At 37.6% G+C, this 16,548-nt stretch overlaps 1 protein-coding gene across 1 annotated transcript in view; it reads left to right on the forward strand.

Annotated features, from left to right (window-relative positions):
* Nucleotides 1-2,284: 2,284 nt before the first annotated feature.
* Nucleotides 2,285-16,548, forward strand: part of PBRM1 (polybromo 1) — a 62,073-nt gene continuing 47,809 nt past the window's right edge. Inside the window, exons 1-11 of the mRNA XM_009274685.2 lie at nt 2,285-2,378; nt 3,425-3,580; nt 4,324-4,421; nt 5,000-5,147; nt 7,471-7,614; nt 8,321-8,437; nt 9,015-9,083; nt 9,857-9,955; nt 11,133-11,218; nt 13,833-13,931; nt 15,399-15,490. Coding sequence (XP_009272960.1) covers nt 2,340-2,378; nt 3,425-3,580; nt 4,324-4,421; nt 5,000-5,147; nt 7,471-7,614; nt 8,321-8,437; nt 9,015-9,083; nt 9,857-9,955; nt 11,133-11,218; nt 13,833-13,931; nt 15,399-15,490 — 1,147 coding nt within the window. The 5' untranslated portion in view covers nt 2,285-2,339. The remainder of the gene's footprint in view (nt 2,379-3,424; nt 3,581-4,323; nt 4,422-4,999; nt 5,148-7,470; nt 7,615-8,320; nt 8,438-9,014; nt 9,084-9,856; nt 9,956-11,132; nt 11,219-13,832; nt 13,932-15,398; nt 15,491-16,548) is intronic.

The following is a 16,548-nucleotide window of genomic DNA, read 5'->3' on the forward strand; positions in this document are numbered from 1 at the left end:
TCCCGGGGCCTCTGGAGCGAGGCCCGGGGGACGGGAGCGTGTCCTGCCCGGTGTGGGTGGCAGCGCGGGCCGGGGAGGGGACATCGTCCTGTCAGGCTGTGAGGGCACAGGCTGGGCCGGTGCCCGAAAAGGTGTTTTTCTTTGTCTCCTTCTTCTCCGGCCAACAATAGCACCTCTTAAACCGGGCAGGGTGCGAGCCGGCTGCGGGCAGGGGCCCGCCTGCGGGACGGTTTGGGAAAATTACGTGTTTTGCCTCTTTGTTTCTTGTCCCAGTGTTGATAAACGATCGGTGCGTTGTGCCTCTCACTTCTTCACCAACTTTATCCTTTTATAGCGTCTGGTTGCTGCCGTCCCCCTTTTCCTATGTTGTAGCTGGTTTCAATGTGATCCGTAATCGGGGGAAATTCTGGCTGTGTTTCTCTCCCTTGTTCCGTTTGCTAAATTTACCACGATTTATTGAGTATTTCTGTTGAAACGTGGGAGATCCTGATAACGATAAAATACTTTCCGTGGTATCTATCGGCTTTTAGCTTTTTTCTACTCGGAGGCAGAAAATGAAATGTGTGCTAGAACCTCCTTGGCTTGTTTTGAGCGTGTTGTCTCAAATGCACGTAAAAACTGCTCATTTAATGAGGTTAGACTGGGTAATACTTGTGCTGATCAGTAGTATAGCTTTTGGGAGAGGCAATCTTCCACCCGTTGTGTATATATTAGTATACATGTATATTAGTAATGGCCAAAGCATTTCTTACAGACTTATCTACGGTTATGTGACATTTTTATGAGCAATGTGAGCAATTATTAAAAAGATGCCCAAGCTCCTGTTGCACAGGAGACGGCTTGTTTGTGGTGGTGGAGATTCTTGGTGTGACTGTTGAGAGATTTGTGAGCTAGCAGTTACGTTGCAGAAGAAAGTCTAGGAGACCTGTTCTTAATTAAAACATAATACATTTCTGTGCACAGTAGGATTATCTGTGTTTATGAGTGTGGAGATCTAGAGAGAAGTTTGTATTTTGGAGCCTGACATTCAGTAGGAGTTTTACGTAAGCAGTTCTCTCACTGAGTATTCCTGATGTTGTTCAGACTGTGATAAGTCTCCCTTGGTTATTAGAGGAGAAAAATGTTTTTGGAGGCTGTGTACAGAACAGCCAGGTGTCTTGATTGTACAAGCGTACACCGGTGTCTGCATATGGCTGAGAGCCACAGCGCACGTGCCTCAGATAACGGGCATGGAGAAGCCTGTAGGCAGTTTGCAGGCAGGTGCCGGTTGGGGGGTCTCCAAATCTTTATTTCAGGATGGGATTAGACTGAGTGTACTTTTGGATTCCTGGGTGAACCAGAATTATTGATTGCAGTAGTCCCTCCTGCCTTTCTTTCACAACCAAGAACTTGTGTTTTTCTAGCAGCCTCCACATCAGCACACGCCTGGTGTTAGCCATTCGATACTGTAGCTCTCAGATAAAAGCTGGAGGCAGTGCCAAAAGCGACAGGCTGGTTGTCCGTTCCTGAGATGAATTGCCTGCTAATAAAGCACAGAGTTTCTCTGTATGTGCGTGTTATGAAAATGTCCAGAATACTGAACAGGAAAACAATCTCTCTGGGGTTTGATTGAAGGCAGTAGTTGTATGAACTAAATAGAAGCAATCATTTTGCCATGAAATGGTTCTGTACATTTCACATGGAATTTCTGAAAAAAAATCAGACTCGGAGACTGCTTAGAAATTGAAACAGGTATATCACCATATGGTGAACCTGTATGGCTGGATACTTAATGTTGCTTATTTTTGAGGATAAAAATCCACTCTGAAGACTGATGGAGGTGCATCATCACTAGAGAGTCTATTAAATGTCTCTTGACCTTTAAAATTATTTTCTTATTGTTATAAGCACTGTACAACTTCGCATTCTGTAAGTTTTACTGCTTTCTGGTTTTTACTCTCAGGTCAGATATCGCTTGTGTTTACTCCCTGCTCTGCTTGATGAATCATTCTCTAGCAAGGGGCTGTGAAATCTGTAATATGTATTCAGGAACATGAGAGAAATGTGTTTTTACTGTAAAAATGACAGAAATGTCTAGCATTCTGTGTACAAAATTGCTTTGTAGAGTTTCTGTTAGGCTAAAAAAAGTTACCTTCTGTTTTTTGCTTTTTTTCTCTGTCACTGTAATTATTCAATATATTCTTTGATTTTATTCTTTAATTATCTATCTACTCTCAGTTTTCTTCTCTCTCTCTTTCCTTTTTCTTGTCTTCCAGTTTTGGCTGTACTAACACCATTGCTCGTTTGCTACTCTTAGAGTGTTACCTTCTCCCAGTATCTGTACTTGGCCCTCAGACACTATGAGGAGACTGGCTTTTCGAGGTGCTGGTTGTACTCTGGTAAATCTGGTAAATTATTGATTGTATGTGCACCATTCTCTCCATTCCTCTGCTTTAGGCTTTTGCTTTTCTTTATCCTAACTGTTAATTATTCCTGCCTTATTCATCTCATTTGTCTGCATGAAATTAATTCTGTCTCTAACATAAATGCTCTAATGAGGTTATGTTGTGCTGCCATACCTTGTAAATCAACTGAGTGCTTCCTAGAAGAAGTTCCTTGATTTGGTTGGAAAATGGGTATAGGCTGGGATAGATGGTTCTATTCTGTCTTCAGCCTTTGAGGCAGCTACAAATAAAGATATTTTTCTGATGCTGTCACTGGAAGTTGGGAAAGAGCCAACAACTTGTTCAGTAAATCACCATAGTTGTTGGATGGTGGTTATTCATTTGTCACTGTTTGTGTTGGTAAATGGAAAACTATGGCCAAAAAAGGAGGTGGCTTTTTTTACTTCTTGATGATTGAGCCATTCATCCTACACATGAAATGGGAGTGGCAGGTCACATGATGGTCCAGACCTTTTTTTGGCTTGAATCTAAGACAAGGTATTCAGTAGCCATTTGAATTTTTGTTTGTAATTTGTTGTCTTCATGGGTTTTTTTTTTGTTTGGTTAGTTGTGGTTTTTTTTTTTTTTAATTTGACATGGAATGACATGCTTTTACAGCAGAACTGAGCACGTGTCTCTGTACAGCTTTTTCCATTAAAACAGTGGTTCTCGCTTGGTTATCATGCATGGATGAGGTATCAAAATGTAGATAGTTTAAGAACGTATCCTAGTAAGAGCTGCTAAATTCATCTTCATCACTGTGAGCCCTGGGCTTTCTGACATTGCTGTCATCAGTGACTGTAAAACTGTAGGACCATTTTGATTTCCCTTTACTCTTGCCCATTTTCAAAAAGCTGGTGTTTAGATATGTGGTTTAACTGAACTGTAGTATATAACAAACGTATGTGACTCATCCTAAGCATTGCTAGCTTTATAGTTAGCTCTCACCAGAGAGTTTGGATGCAATGCCATGAGTTTAAGAACATCTGTCTTCATTATAGAAGAAGTTGGATTCCATGGGTTCCAAGAGGCGAAGAGCTACCTCGCCTTCCAGCAGCATCAGCGGAGGAGACTTTGATGATGGCCATCACTCCACGAATATACCAGGCCCAAGCAGAAAGAGGAGGAGACTTTCCAATCTCCCAACTGTAGATCCTGTTAGTACCGTCTTATTATTCACAACTTTTTTTCTTGGGGTTACTGTATCCCTGTCTGGGAAATGCTGGATTGTAAAATGGATGATCAAATGTAGCACGTATACACTGGCCCTGAATCTGTTGCTGCCTTGGCTATGCTTTGTTTAGGATCTCATTCAGCTTTGGCTTGTTCTTGTCTCCCCAGTTTCATCTTTTTCTTTCCCATTTTCCTTTTGCTGCTTTTCCTTTTTTGCTGATGATTTTAGCAGATGGAAGGATGTTGGAGAAGGAGCTGAAATCATAACGTGCAGAAGTTGAGAGCTGTGTCTGAATAGCAAATGCAGATAGAGATAAGTGGGGAATGGCACAAGCAGTGATTGCTGAAGTGTACAATGTCTCTGTTACGCCTTTGAGTTAGCAGTCTAATTTTAATTAATTGCAGGGCGGAAGAACCCCTGTCGTTGTCTTAATTGTCTATAACTCGGAGAGAATTGTACTGAATTAATTTACATTTTGGGTGTTTTACTTAGAATTAGCATTGAAAGAAAGCTCCCTATGTTCAAAAAAATAAATTAAAATTCTGCAGTACCTGGCATACTTGTCAGGTATCGTACTAATGTATGAGATGCACCAATTTCTTCATACTTCTGCTTTAGAGCACGCTGTGGATTGGCAGCTTGTCTTTCCCATTGTAAGCAGGCTTTGATTTGTTACCTCCTTAAAATTTTCTCCTTTTTCATTACTTTATTGTTCTTGCATTTTAGATTGCTGTATGCCATGAACTTTACAACACCATCAGAGATTACAAAGATGAACAGGGCAGGCTCCTTTGTGAGCTTTTCATTAGGGCACCGAAGCGAAGGTAAGACCATGGGTCTGGTTAAGCCTTGAACCTGAGATTTAATCAGGGAGTAAATGGATATTGAGGAATACTTCAGCATTATTAGCTGTGAAAAATTTAAGCTAAATATGTCATAGTTTCACACCAGTGTTTGATCCGAGTCTTTGATGTAATTATTCAATGGGGCATGCTAACACTGGTGCCCTTTTTCAGTCAAAAAAGGATACACTGAGTTAATTTAAAATGTTTCTTGTGACACCTGCCTAAAACATCTATGTCTTTGACTATAAAATATTCCACATAAGTGGTGGAATCTGATACTAAGGGTATATCTTGGGAAGATTAATAGAAGTGACCCTTGAAAATGCAATAGATAAAGTAAGAGACTGAGTTTTATCTTAAACTCAGAAAATTGAGGATGATAGCAGAACATGTAATGAAGTCAGCCTACTAATAGACCACTGTCCAGATCTTCTAGCTGTAACAAAAATGTATTGGAATTTTCTTTGTTTTATTTAGTCATAGGCACATACAAACTTTAGTGCTGTGGTTTTGGTTTTACTGCTTGGAATATAATGCCTTTTTTGTCATTGCAACAGAAATCAGCCAGATTATTATGAAGTGGTTTCTCAGCCAATCGATTTAATGAAAATCCAACAAAAGCTAAAGATGGAGGAGTATGATGATGTGAATGTGCTGACTGCTGATTTTCAGCTTCTCTTTAACAACGCGAAGGCATATTATAAGGTGAGGAAAATACATATAAAGGCTCAAATTCATTGTAAAAGTGGTAGAGATATGTTCAAGTTTTTCCTTGGTTTGGCCAAAAAATTTTCGGTTTAGTCTTTATTATTGGTAAGAGAACAGCACACATTGCAGTTGTTTGGATATATTTCTGTAAGGTTCGCTGTATCTTTGTAAGATGTCCTACTATAGCAATTTTTCTGTGGAAAGCTATAAAATAATGTGGGGAGGGTCCTCATGTAGTTTTCCAAAAGAGATGGAAAGCAAAAATAGAGACGTAAACTGAGAAAAATATTCTTCTGTCAAAGCCTTCCCATTTTACAACACACTCTGTGTGACCTTTTGAAATAGAAAAAGAGTATTTTTTTTCCCAAAAGGAAGAGTTTATAAATAACAGCAAGCATGCAGTAGGAGTGTTGAATCTTTCTCTTCCATTGGCCATTTAACAATATGAAAAAAAGGCACATTGATTATCGTGGTCAGTGATGATAGATTGTGAGTGTATATGATGGTGTATTTCATCAGGGTTGCAACCCCCATGTCCATTCCCCCAAACTGGATACGTGTTTTATTTCAGATGTTAATGGGTTTTATTGCAGTTGCTGTAAGGAAGTGGGAAAAAATTGGATTAATCTCGTTCAGTGGAAGGCTATGTTAAATACCTAAACCAGTGAAATTGTATGTGGTGACATCTAAAACTGCTAATATTACCTTTCATATATCTTTGACTTTGGAGATGATCCAAATGACTGCTTTCTGAATAACCCAACCAGTGTAACCAGGTGACATTCAGAAAAGCAATGTTTATTTTGTTTACATTTGTGTGTGTGTGTGTGTAGCTTTTTGAAAAACAATCAGATTTATGGATTAATGCATTTGCACATTCTGGTTACAGTAGAAAAAATACAAAGATTTCCAAATTCATTGTGTACTCCTGAAGCTTTGCAAGGCACTCGGCCATTAATGTTGGCTTTTTCATGGTTTCTACATGAGGGAGAAGGACTTGATAGCAGGAAAGAACGATTAGAGTTTTACAAAATGTGTGCTGCCTTTGCCTACAGCATAGTGGATTCGAAATTCTGCCTGTATCATAAAAATCTTGCGTGTAGAATAGAAATAGGTAGCCATCATTCTAGGATGAAGGAATGTTGACATTTCCAGAGAAATGGAGTTGTGAGCTGGAGGTATGGCACACAAACATAACCTCTTCTTTTTTTCATCTTCCACTTTGCCCACGGCAGTTCCAATGACGCATATAAAACAGGGACGGCTGATTCATTGTCAAGGTCTTTATTGCAGCAGGTGTTTTATTGGCAATGCTAGATTAGAATGGAAACCTTTGGTTTTTAGTATTTCGGTTCAAGTCTTACACTTTTGAGCATCTTGCGTTAATACAGAAGGAAGCAGACTAGTGGAGCAGAATACCCTTTAAATCTGTTCCTTGTAATTAACACCTGGTCTAATGTCTTGAGAATATTTAAGCCTAATAAGGTAAGCTTAAGAATAGTTCTCATGTTGGTTTCTCATTTGTATTACAAGCTGTCAGAGGTTGAGAGAGTGAAGAAGAGCATAATCAGCAGTAATAAGGTGACATATCTGCAGGAGTATCTGAAATAGAGGTTAAGTGACAGAGGAAAGGGAAAGAAAAGTATGAAAGAGTGGAAAAGCAGTCTTTTCTGGGTAATGTTCTTAAGTAGCAATGTTAATAGGCACATGCTTGTCTGCCACTACCAACTGGGTATTTAAAAAACTTAATTTGCCTACTAATGCTTCTAGCTCTTCCAGAAAATTTACCTGGATGTGTACCCAGGTGGTAGCGTGTTGTCAAGTTCTTTGGAATTTCACAGTTAATGCTGAGTTATGGAAGAGTGTATATCCTTGCAGTGCTTTCAGAGATATTGGCACATTTATTGGCATTCTTCCTCCGTAGAAATCAATTTTCAAGTGCCACACAATTGCAGCAGTATTGGCTTAAATCACATTTCTGGCATACTGATATTGAGTCTATTTTAAATGCCAGTAGTGTTATGCTGCAACAAAACTTAATGATTTCTCCAGATTCATCTTACAGGCTTTTCCAAGCCTCAACCCAAGTAATTTTATTGCTAAGTTTTCCAAAAGACTTAGATGCTTTGGAGCGATAGAGGTTATATTTTCTAGCGCTTATTGCGATTCTTAACATCTCTGTTGAAGAACGACTGAAGCAGGAATTTCCCAGGTTTTCTGTTATTTAATGCATTTAATACCTTTCAACTAATAATTTATAAATTTCCTTCAGATAAGAATGATCTGAATTTTGAGTAGAATATATGATTTGTTTTTGCAGCCTGATTCTCCTGAATATAAAGCTGCCTGCAAATTATGGGAGTTGTATTTGCGCACAAAAAATGAATTTGTTCAAAAAGGTGATGCTGAGGAGGAAGATGAAGATGAGGAAGGACATGACAATCAAGGCACAAATTCTGAATTAGTAAGTGTGGGCATGACAGCTGCAGTTGGAGGAAGCCATGGCTGTGTATGTCAGCTGACTCTGAGAGGGAGATTGGCCTCCATATATGAAAAAGCATTAAGTCTTTTCATAGCTAAATGATGCCCCAACAGGTATTTCTTATACAAGTTTATTAGTTAATAATTTCACAGCATTGTATGTGTGTTTCACTTTTGCCTAGCAAAAAAAAAGTTATGAGGTTTTCTGATATGGATAAAATGTGGTTCTGGTTTAGTTGAAACCAATATGATGTGTGCTTGATATCATGCCAATGTTGAGGTTTGATGCAAGCAAGCTTCATGTCTAACGACATCGTTCTCCAGCGTGTGTCCCGTTCAGTTAGTGCAGCTGTTCCTGGAGAGTTTTATAAGTCAGATAAGATGATAGGAAGTTTGGGCTTGTCTGGCTTTTGTGATGTTGGGATGCATGTTTTCATTAATGTTGACAACCAAGTCTATTCTAACAATATGTAATGTATGTCTGACAGTCTGCAGTGTAAATGTGAAATTAAAGTTTTCTCATGTGCTTTACCTAAATGCATAAACAATGTTGTTTTCAAAAGTTGCATCCATGTTTTATAGCTGATTTTTTCTGTCTTTGAAAAGTAAACTCATATATTTCAGTGCAACTTGAAGCACTCCACTATGGCTGCTATTAAAACTTTTTGTGATTTCATCTCTTATATTAGTCATCTCCAGGTTACCTGAAGGAAATTCTTGAACAGCTTCTTGAAGCTGTAGCTGTTGCCACAAACCCATCAGGACGCCTAATAAGTGAACTGTTTCAGAAACTTCCTTCTAAAGTGGTGGGTATTTTAATAATATCGGTTGTGTTCTAAGTTGGAAACCTGGACATGTATATAACTGATGTTATACACTATGATGGACACACTCAGGGTGCAGTTCTTTGTTCCTGTCTCATCAGTGGCAAACTCCAGCTGTTTTCAGAGCTTCCCTCCCTTCTTTGCTCCTACCCACTCGTTCCCAGCCCTTCATTGCAGATTGGGGCTTGCCCTGTTCTGCCAGTTTAGGTAACTGTTTTTTTTTGGTGCAGAGTTTTTAATCTTTTTAAATATGTCTGATTTCACTGTTCTGTTGCAGGCTGTGGTGTAACAAGTTTAACCAGCAAAATAAATACTCTGAAGTCCATCACCACGTATTTGGCTTTCAGACAGAACTGTTCCTTTAAGTCAGTTTATTGATGAATTATAATTCCTTGTATCTGCCTCATGATCTGGCTCGCCCAAATTGAAGCCTAGTGCTATGTTTATGAAGCTTACACTGTTCTTATCTGCAATTCATCTAATAGTTCATTCTATGAGCTATTAGAACAATAGCTTTGTGACTGTTTATAGTAATACATAAATTATTTTTGTTTTCCAGCAATATCCAGATTATTATGCAATAATAAAGGAGCCCATAGATCTTAAAACTATTGCCCAAAGGATACAGGTACAGTATGAGCATATTAACGTGTCAGAGTATAGACTTGTTTAACTGTGGCTTCTAACAATTTTAGAATGCTTAAAGTTTATGGTGGTAGGAAAGGCAATGTGTTTTTCCCCGGCTACTTAAAAATCTGAACGCTATGCTGATTTAATGCTCTGTCCTGGATTAATGCTGCAGAAGTAGCTGTGTTGAAGATCAAGCATCGTAAACTGTAATGTGCTGGCACTGAGCCTGAATATCTTGGTTTCCTTGATGTTTGATGGTTTAAAGTAGTTCCTTGGCAAGTACTGCTATTGTAAAACATTGAAGTATTGAAGCTTGGTCATGCATTATCATCACCTACTTTTGTTCTAGTGCTATAAATAGATATTTTGTACTGATGCATTTTTCATCTTAGTTCTCCAGTAATTTGAAATTTTGTTGTGTAATTCTAGCATTTTGTATAATAGTGAGGGATAGCACATAGACTAATTGAACTAGAGAATAAAGGTAAAATCACATTTTGTCAGAACCCTTCAAAATTAAGATAATCTAATGTATTAAGTATTTTTTCAATCTTTCACTTAGCATTTGTAAGCTCTATAAGGACTTAGCACTTATGTTTGTTACTTTCTTTTTTGGTGACATACTTATCTGTCCTCTTTATAAATATGTTTTTGTTTTTCTATAAATGTTCCCTTTATTCTATATTAACTCCCTTTGCTTTTCACTATTGACTTAGTTCTCATGCTGTCTGAAGGTTGCCACTTTAACCAGTTCTGTTTTTTGTTGTATAGAATGGAACTTATAAAAGCATTCATGCAATGGCCAAGGATATAGATCTTCTGGCAAAGAATGCCAAAACCTACAATGAGCCTGGATCACAAGTGTTCAAGGTTAGTTTCAGTTGTTCATAGTTTGATTTGCGTTCAGATTTTCTTTACTACTTCCTGTGCTGATTGATCCTTAAATGAATCTTTAGCATAAGGCCCTAAAGACTCTGTTTGCATTTTTTAAAAAATAGCTATTCGTGGCTTTTCCTTTTTTTATATTGCTTTTAGTATAATTGGGGTGTATGGTGGTTTTTTTTTTTTTTCCTTGAGGTATATGATTTTTTTCCCAATTAAATTTTATGTCAGGATATGAGTTACATGACTTCTTTGGAGGAATGGAGAATCCCTGTACTTGTGATTGAAGTTGAAATGGCTGAAACTACAGGTTCAAGTGGTAGCGGTAGTACTCAGCTGTTACCTTTTTCCAGATTGCAGGAACTGTTTATGGTTTTCATCATAAGCTTCAAAACCGGAGTCATGCCTTCTTTGCATAGTTTTTGAAGATCCTCTTCCTTTTAGCCATATTTTTGTGACCAAATTGCACCTCCTATCTTTTTCATGCTTAGTTCACCAGCATTTTGTGTACAAAGTATCACGTTGCTGTTTCCATGTACTCTAAAAGTAGGAGAATTTCAGTGGTAAATTATTCCTTTGTGTGTTCGGTTTTTAAGGGCTTTGTAGTGAGAGACCTCGTGTATGTATAAAGTTATGTAAGTGGTTCTTGGACTTTGCCAGTTGCACTTCTGTTTGGATTGTACTTTCAGTTCCTACTGACATTACTGACACTTGTAACCTCACTCAAAACTTGTAATCTCTGTTTTGTGAACTGTTACTCCGGGTATTGAGTCCACAGGTGTAGAATGAGAGAGAGCAAGCATTGTAAAGCTCGGTAATGGTAGTAACTTTTTGATTGCAAAGGCACAGAAACTCATTTGCCTGTTTAGTTCGAAGTGGTATTTGCCCATATTTGCAAATTGTAGGGTTTTTGTTTGTTTTTTTTTAAAGGCTATGACAAAAAATGAACTCAAAGCTACTCAGCTATTCTATGCAGTTTTTACAGGCCACTGTGGGTGTGTTTCAGGCAGACTTTGTTCTGTGCTTCGTTTCTGATGCAAAATTGTTTTATATCTAAATGTAAAAACCCCTTCATTTTTGTTTTAGATTTTTAGATAGATGGATATACCTGACTATAACATTCTTCCCTTTCAACATTAAACAAAAAAATTCTTTTAATTGACAGGATGCAAATGCGATTAAAAAAATATTTAATATGAAAAAGGCTGAAATTGAACACAGTGAATTGGCCAAGTCAAGTCTCCGAATCAGGTACTGCAAATAGAGTTCTTTTTATAATCTCATAAAAATCTCTATAGACATTCCCTTAATTTTGCTGTGGAGAATATAGTGGGAAATAATTGGTTGAAAACTTGGCTTATTGTTGTTTTAAAAGTTATGAATCGTAAAACAGTTTTTGGAAGGAAACTTTTTATTGAAATACTTCCATGGTGAAATACTTCTGTGATGTACTTGATTGTGGAAAAACAGTGTCAGTGGATCTTTTATAACTTAAGCCATGGCCGACTTCCACCATATGTGTTTATAAGTCAGTAACAGAAAAGGAATAGTGAGGAACAAGGTGCTTTGTTGTGCTTTGCTTTACGAAAATGCTGGATATTCTTGAACCTTGTTAGGAGCTGAACCCTGAGAGCTCACAGTTACTTAGGTAGGGGCAGAAACACAGGAACAAGACATCAGGCGACAGATATTTAGAGGGAAGTCCACATTATATAAACTCTTGTTTGAAAACCAATTTCTAGCTATGAAAAGAGGCGCAGGACACTGAAGATCTGGACTTACTAATTAGTGAAGCATAGATTCGGTCTTGAACAGGCAGGTGTAAAACACCGTTGATAGCTCTGTTTGTTTCATGGAATGATTTTATTTAGGAAACAGCATTATCTTCCTGTGAAAATCCATGGTGTACAGAGAAGTGGTGCAGTCATTTTAGATTTTCTTATCTGAAATGCAATTAGATTTATTGTCGTATAAACTTTTTACTTATGAGTAACACTCAAAAATAGGTTTAGATGTTGTTTGCCAGTATGAGCTGTGTCATTTATCTAAAAAAATAAAGCAACGTCTTGCAAGTCATCCAAGGAGTTAGCAAACTCTTCACAAGGTGGACTCTCTTTATTTGAGCTGTTTACTGGTATTTGATGCTGGAAAACAACTGCTGTCCTTTCCTGCAAAGGTTTGTATGGTACAACTGAGAACACTAGCGCTCCTTTACTTTACTGAAAGGCAGTTTAAATTTTTTTGTTGTGTGAAAAATGTGTAGATGGTGTCAGTATTAAAAGTATTGCCTAGGATTATTATGTGTGAAAGAAATGGAAGTTTGATTTTTACTATTTGGTGCTTCGAGACATTCAACCTGTGTAGTTGTTTTTCAGGTTCATTTGTTCAGCGTTAGCATGCTTCCCATGTTTGGGTGAATCATTGTTGGAGCATATAAAAATATAAAAGCAGAAATACTGTTAGGGAGTAATTCCGGACACATATTTTAATAATTTTCCTTCTTAAAAGTATGTATAGTGCCAGAAGACCTTGATTCTACAGGCACTGAACGTACATATATGTTTGCCTTGCAGTAACTAGAATTACATGTAGGCATAGAGGTTTTCTATTTAAATTGTGATTTTATTTTATTTTTCTCACTGTGTTGTCCATTGATGAAACTCAGGATGTCACAAGTGTGCGTCATGTTTAATTTTGAGGCTTAACTGTTTTTCTTCAAAATAAAGCCGTTTGCATAAGAAGGGATGACAGATAAATCACACTGGTATTTGTTAGCTGAATTCCTCTCTTGCACTGCCAACCCGTTTCCACTTCTCAGCTACCTTATTCTAGATGTTCTCCTATGTACTGTGTTCTCAGTAGACCTGCAAATCCTGAAGTAAGCTGAATGTCAGAATAATTGACAACTCCCTTCTTTGTTTCTCTAACTTGGCAAAAAAAAAATATTTATAATGCCTAAAGCAGACTACAATAATATTGGGCTGAATGCAAAAACTATTGGGGTGAGAGAAAAGTATCATGAAAACCAGACCTTTCACCTGCTGTTCTGCATTTCACTGGTTGCTTTTTTTATTGAACCATTATTCCTTTTTTTTGTTTCTTTCTGCTGAATCTGCATCACAGAATGATTTTTTTTTTTAATTCAAATTCCTAGCTGCTTAATTGTCTCAAATGGGGGGTCTCCTTTACCTATTGCTGATTTTGGTAAAATACCCCCATAAGTTCATTTAAAGTTAATTTACTATATTTTTCTTCTGAATTTACATCTGTTTTTCTTTGTCATTGGTGGATCAGGCTCAAATTCATCATAATGCTACTAACCTAAGTTCTACAGACGTGTTGCCTCTGTGTCAAAAATCGTGCTTTTCTATCACAGAGTTCACTGTATCCTTTGTCATACTAAATGGCTCTTTGTTGGTGCATTTAACTGTCCTCCCTTAAATAAAATGACAAAATAAAGTTGCTTGACAATATGCACTGTCAAGCAACTTGACAGTGATTTTGTTAAGTATTGATAAAACATGATTGGATTTGTATGATTAGCTTTATCTGGATGCTAAGGAACATTTTGTTGGCTGCTTTCACTGCTATTGTAGGCTGAGCTGTGTGTATAGCTATTAATCCTCAATGTAAATGTTACCTTCCTCTGACTTGATAAACAAAATTGATATTAATGCTGGGGCACTAAATGTATCTTAGTATTACTTCACTTTTAGCTTTAAAACATTTTATATCTGTCTCTGAACCTTTTGGCTGATCTATCAAAGTAATTCTGTAAAAAGCTTTATCCTTGCTGTGTCTTTTCTTGGGTCTAAGGTGGGCCTCTTTTTTTCCCCTTTCCTTGGCTTGTCTCTTCTGCCTTAAGGACTCCATCAAATTTGACTGCTTCCAAGCTGACAGGTCCTTCCTCACAGGGTAAAGGCAGTGTTGGTGATGAGAGAAATTCTTCTAACAAATATTATCGGTAAGTAAATTGTGGACTTGGAGGAAAAGCTGGGTCGTCATCATATGGAAATACTAAAATTTAAAATTTTGGTTTGTTTGTTTTTTTTTTAATTTATTTGAGAGTGCACGTCAATATTTGAGATTCAAATATATTTAAATCAATTATCTATTAAGTATGATTTAATAAGTTACTTTGCTGTAATTACTCTTCCATGTTTGATTTTATATTTAACATTTCAAAACACCTGTCATGAAATACTCTGTATGCAATTATTTCTTTAGAAATGTTCTGAAGAACAGTATGTTAAGCTTCGTTACAAAATAAAGCAGGTGAAAAATAACATGGAAATGTGTTGTAAACCTAGAAAAATTATATTTGGAGACTAAAAAGAGTCTTACTAAAAGTAGGACTAAACAATTAAGAGATGGATGATGGAAACCAATGAAGCCTGTAAAAAAAGGGAAGAAAAAAAAAAAGTATTGCATTTGGGATGCATTTATGGCAAACTTGCTGGGTAGACTGGATTACTGGAGGCTTTCTGGTTTGTTCTTTCAATCTTCAGTTGAGAATTTTGGTACCTAGCAGAGGTCTCATGTCTACAGTCTGTGGGCTACTGTCTTGAAACAGTACTACTCCTGGCTAATTCCCTGCGTGTGTACTCTGAAACTATGGTTTAACACAGCAGCTGCAAGGGTCTTTAAGGGATTGAGCATTTGTAGAGAGTTGGTGTCATTTTAAGCAACCCATCTGCTTTTTCCCAGTCTTCACTTTGCTCCCACAGGGCAAGGTTGAGCCCATTGCTGGAGGTGCCTAAAGAGCTGACCTAGTAAAAAAGCAGATTGTCAGGCATAGCCTACACTGTGGGTATGAAATGCTGTGCCCCAGGTTTGGGACAAAAGGGAGGAGGAGAGGGATGCTGAAGAAGTCTTTGTGAGACCATAGCCAGCGTGGACACTGATTTACTCCACCTAGAAAGCAGAGGAAGCTGCTTCACATACAGGCACTCTGCGTGCTGAAAATGCCTATGGTGGGAATGGGGGAGTGAGAGAAGAGAGCATATAGAGCTTACAGCGTGCTGAATTCCTGCATGTAGACAAATCCCAATAAAACAGGATCAAATAGCAAAGTTATTAATTGGGAGGGACTTACCACCCCCCTTCTCCCCCAATAATTCAAATACTCAAGTATTCAAAATAGGACAGAAGATAGATAGCTTGAGCTCTAGCTTTCTGATTGTGTGTCCAGTTTTTCAGTTTGATGGACCGCCTCTTAAAATAGAGGCAGACTCACGGGTTGTTAACAGTTTCTCTTGTTAAGGGTTCCAGTCTTTTCTTGCATAGTCATGTCTGTATTCCTGATAGCGTAGGCAACAGTCATGAGCTTCACTTGTTTACTTACACACTCTGGGTGACTGTTAATGGTTAACATGATAACCTCCTCTTTTTTTTTCTTTTTAATTTTATACATTTTTTTTCTTCTTTGTAGTAACAAAAGATCAGCCCAAGGGGATCGTTTATCAGCAATAACCATGGCATTGCAATATGGATCAGAAAGTGATGAGGATGCAGCTTTGGCTGGTAGGAACTGAAATACAGTTTCTCTATTTTCTGTAATTAAAATGTTTGGAATAAGCAAAACTGTAGAGCTTCTGAGACATTCAAATATCTTTATTTCAAAAATATTTTGCAATGTTTCCAAACTCAGCATGTAATTCTCTTGCATCCAATCCCTGTTTCCTCTAAGTATGAATTTATAAATGTACAGCTGGTAAGATAGGGTAGGCCAAACTTGCTTGCATGTTTTGAATTTAGTGTGTGTGTTTCCAAGTATACTTAGCCAAGCTTTAGGAAACTGTTGCTTGTTTTTATTCCTTCTAATATGAAACAGAAGAGGAGACACTGGAGAAGACACTGGGTGCGCCTTGTGGTAAAAGATTTACAGTGCTGCAATTGTTTGAGAGAAATCTCACACTCACTCACACTGGCTTGTTCTCTCTTGCTCTCTTGTGCCATTGGGTCTTCTAAGTACCTGTCAGGTTTTATTTTTTTAAGGTGAAGATAATCTATATGAGGTATAAGGATAGATAAATGTCAGAACTTAACTTAGAAATACCTGGTCTAGCCCAGCAGTCATGAAATCTTGCATGAAGGTTTATGTTAAAACAAAAGCACATAAAAAGGCATGCCTTCATAGAGCATCCTTAGTTTCATAATAAGCATGCTTTAGCATTATACTACAAGCATATATGCATTATATCAGATATTTCAGTATAGTCATAAATTGTTATAGGTTGTCTTTTAAGTTGACCACGAAATGGTGGAGTTCAAGATCCGGTTTATGTTAAAACAAAAGCACATAAAAAGGCATGCCTTCATAGAGCATCCTTAGTTTCATAATAAGCATGCTTTAGCATTATACTACAAGCATATATGCATTATATCAGATATTTCAGTATAGTCATAAATTGTTATAGGTTGTCTTTTAAGTTGACCACGAAATGGTGGAGTTCAAGATCCTTAGGGCACCGAGGAGGGCGCAGAGCAAGCTCACTACCCTGGACTTCAGGAGAGCAGACTTTGGCCTCTTCAGGGATCTGCTTGGTAGAGTGCCATGGGACAAAGCCCTGGAGGGAAGA

The sequence above is a fragment of the Aptenodytes forsteri genome, unplaced genomic scaffold, assembly GCF_000699145.1.
Source record: "Aptenodytes forsteri isolate BGI_AS27 unplaced genomic scaffold, ASM69914v1 Scaffold528, whole genome shotgun sequence".
Classification (NCBI taxonomy): domain Eukaryota; kingdom Metazoa; phylum Chordata; class Aves; order Sphenisciformes; family Spheniscidae; genus Aptenodytes; species Aptenodytes forsteri.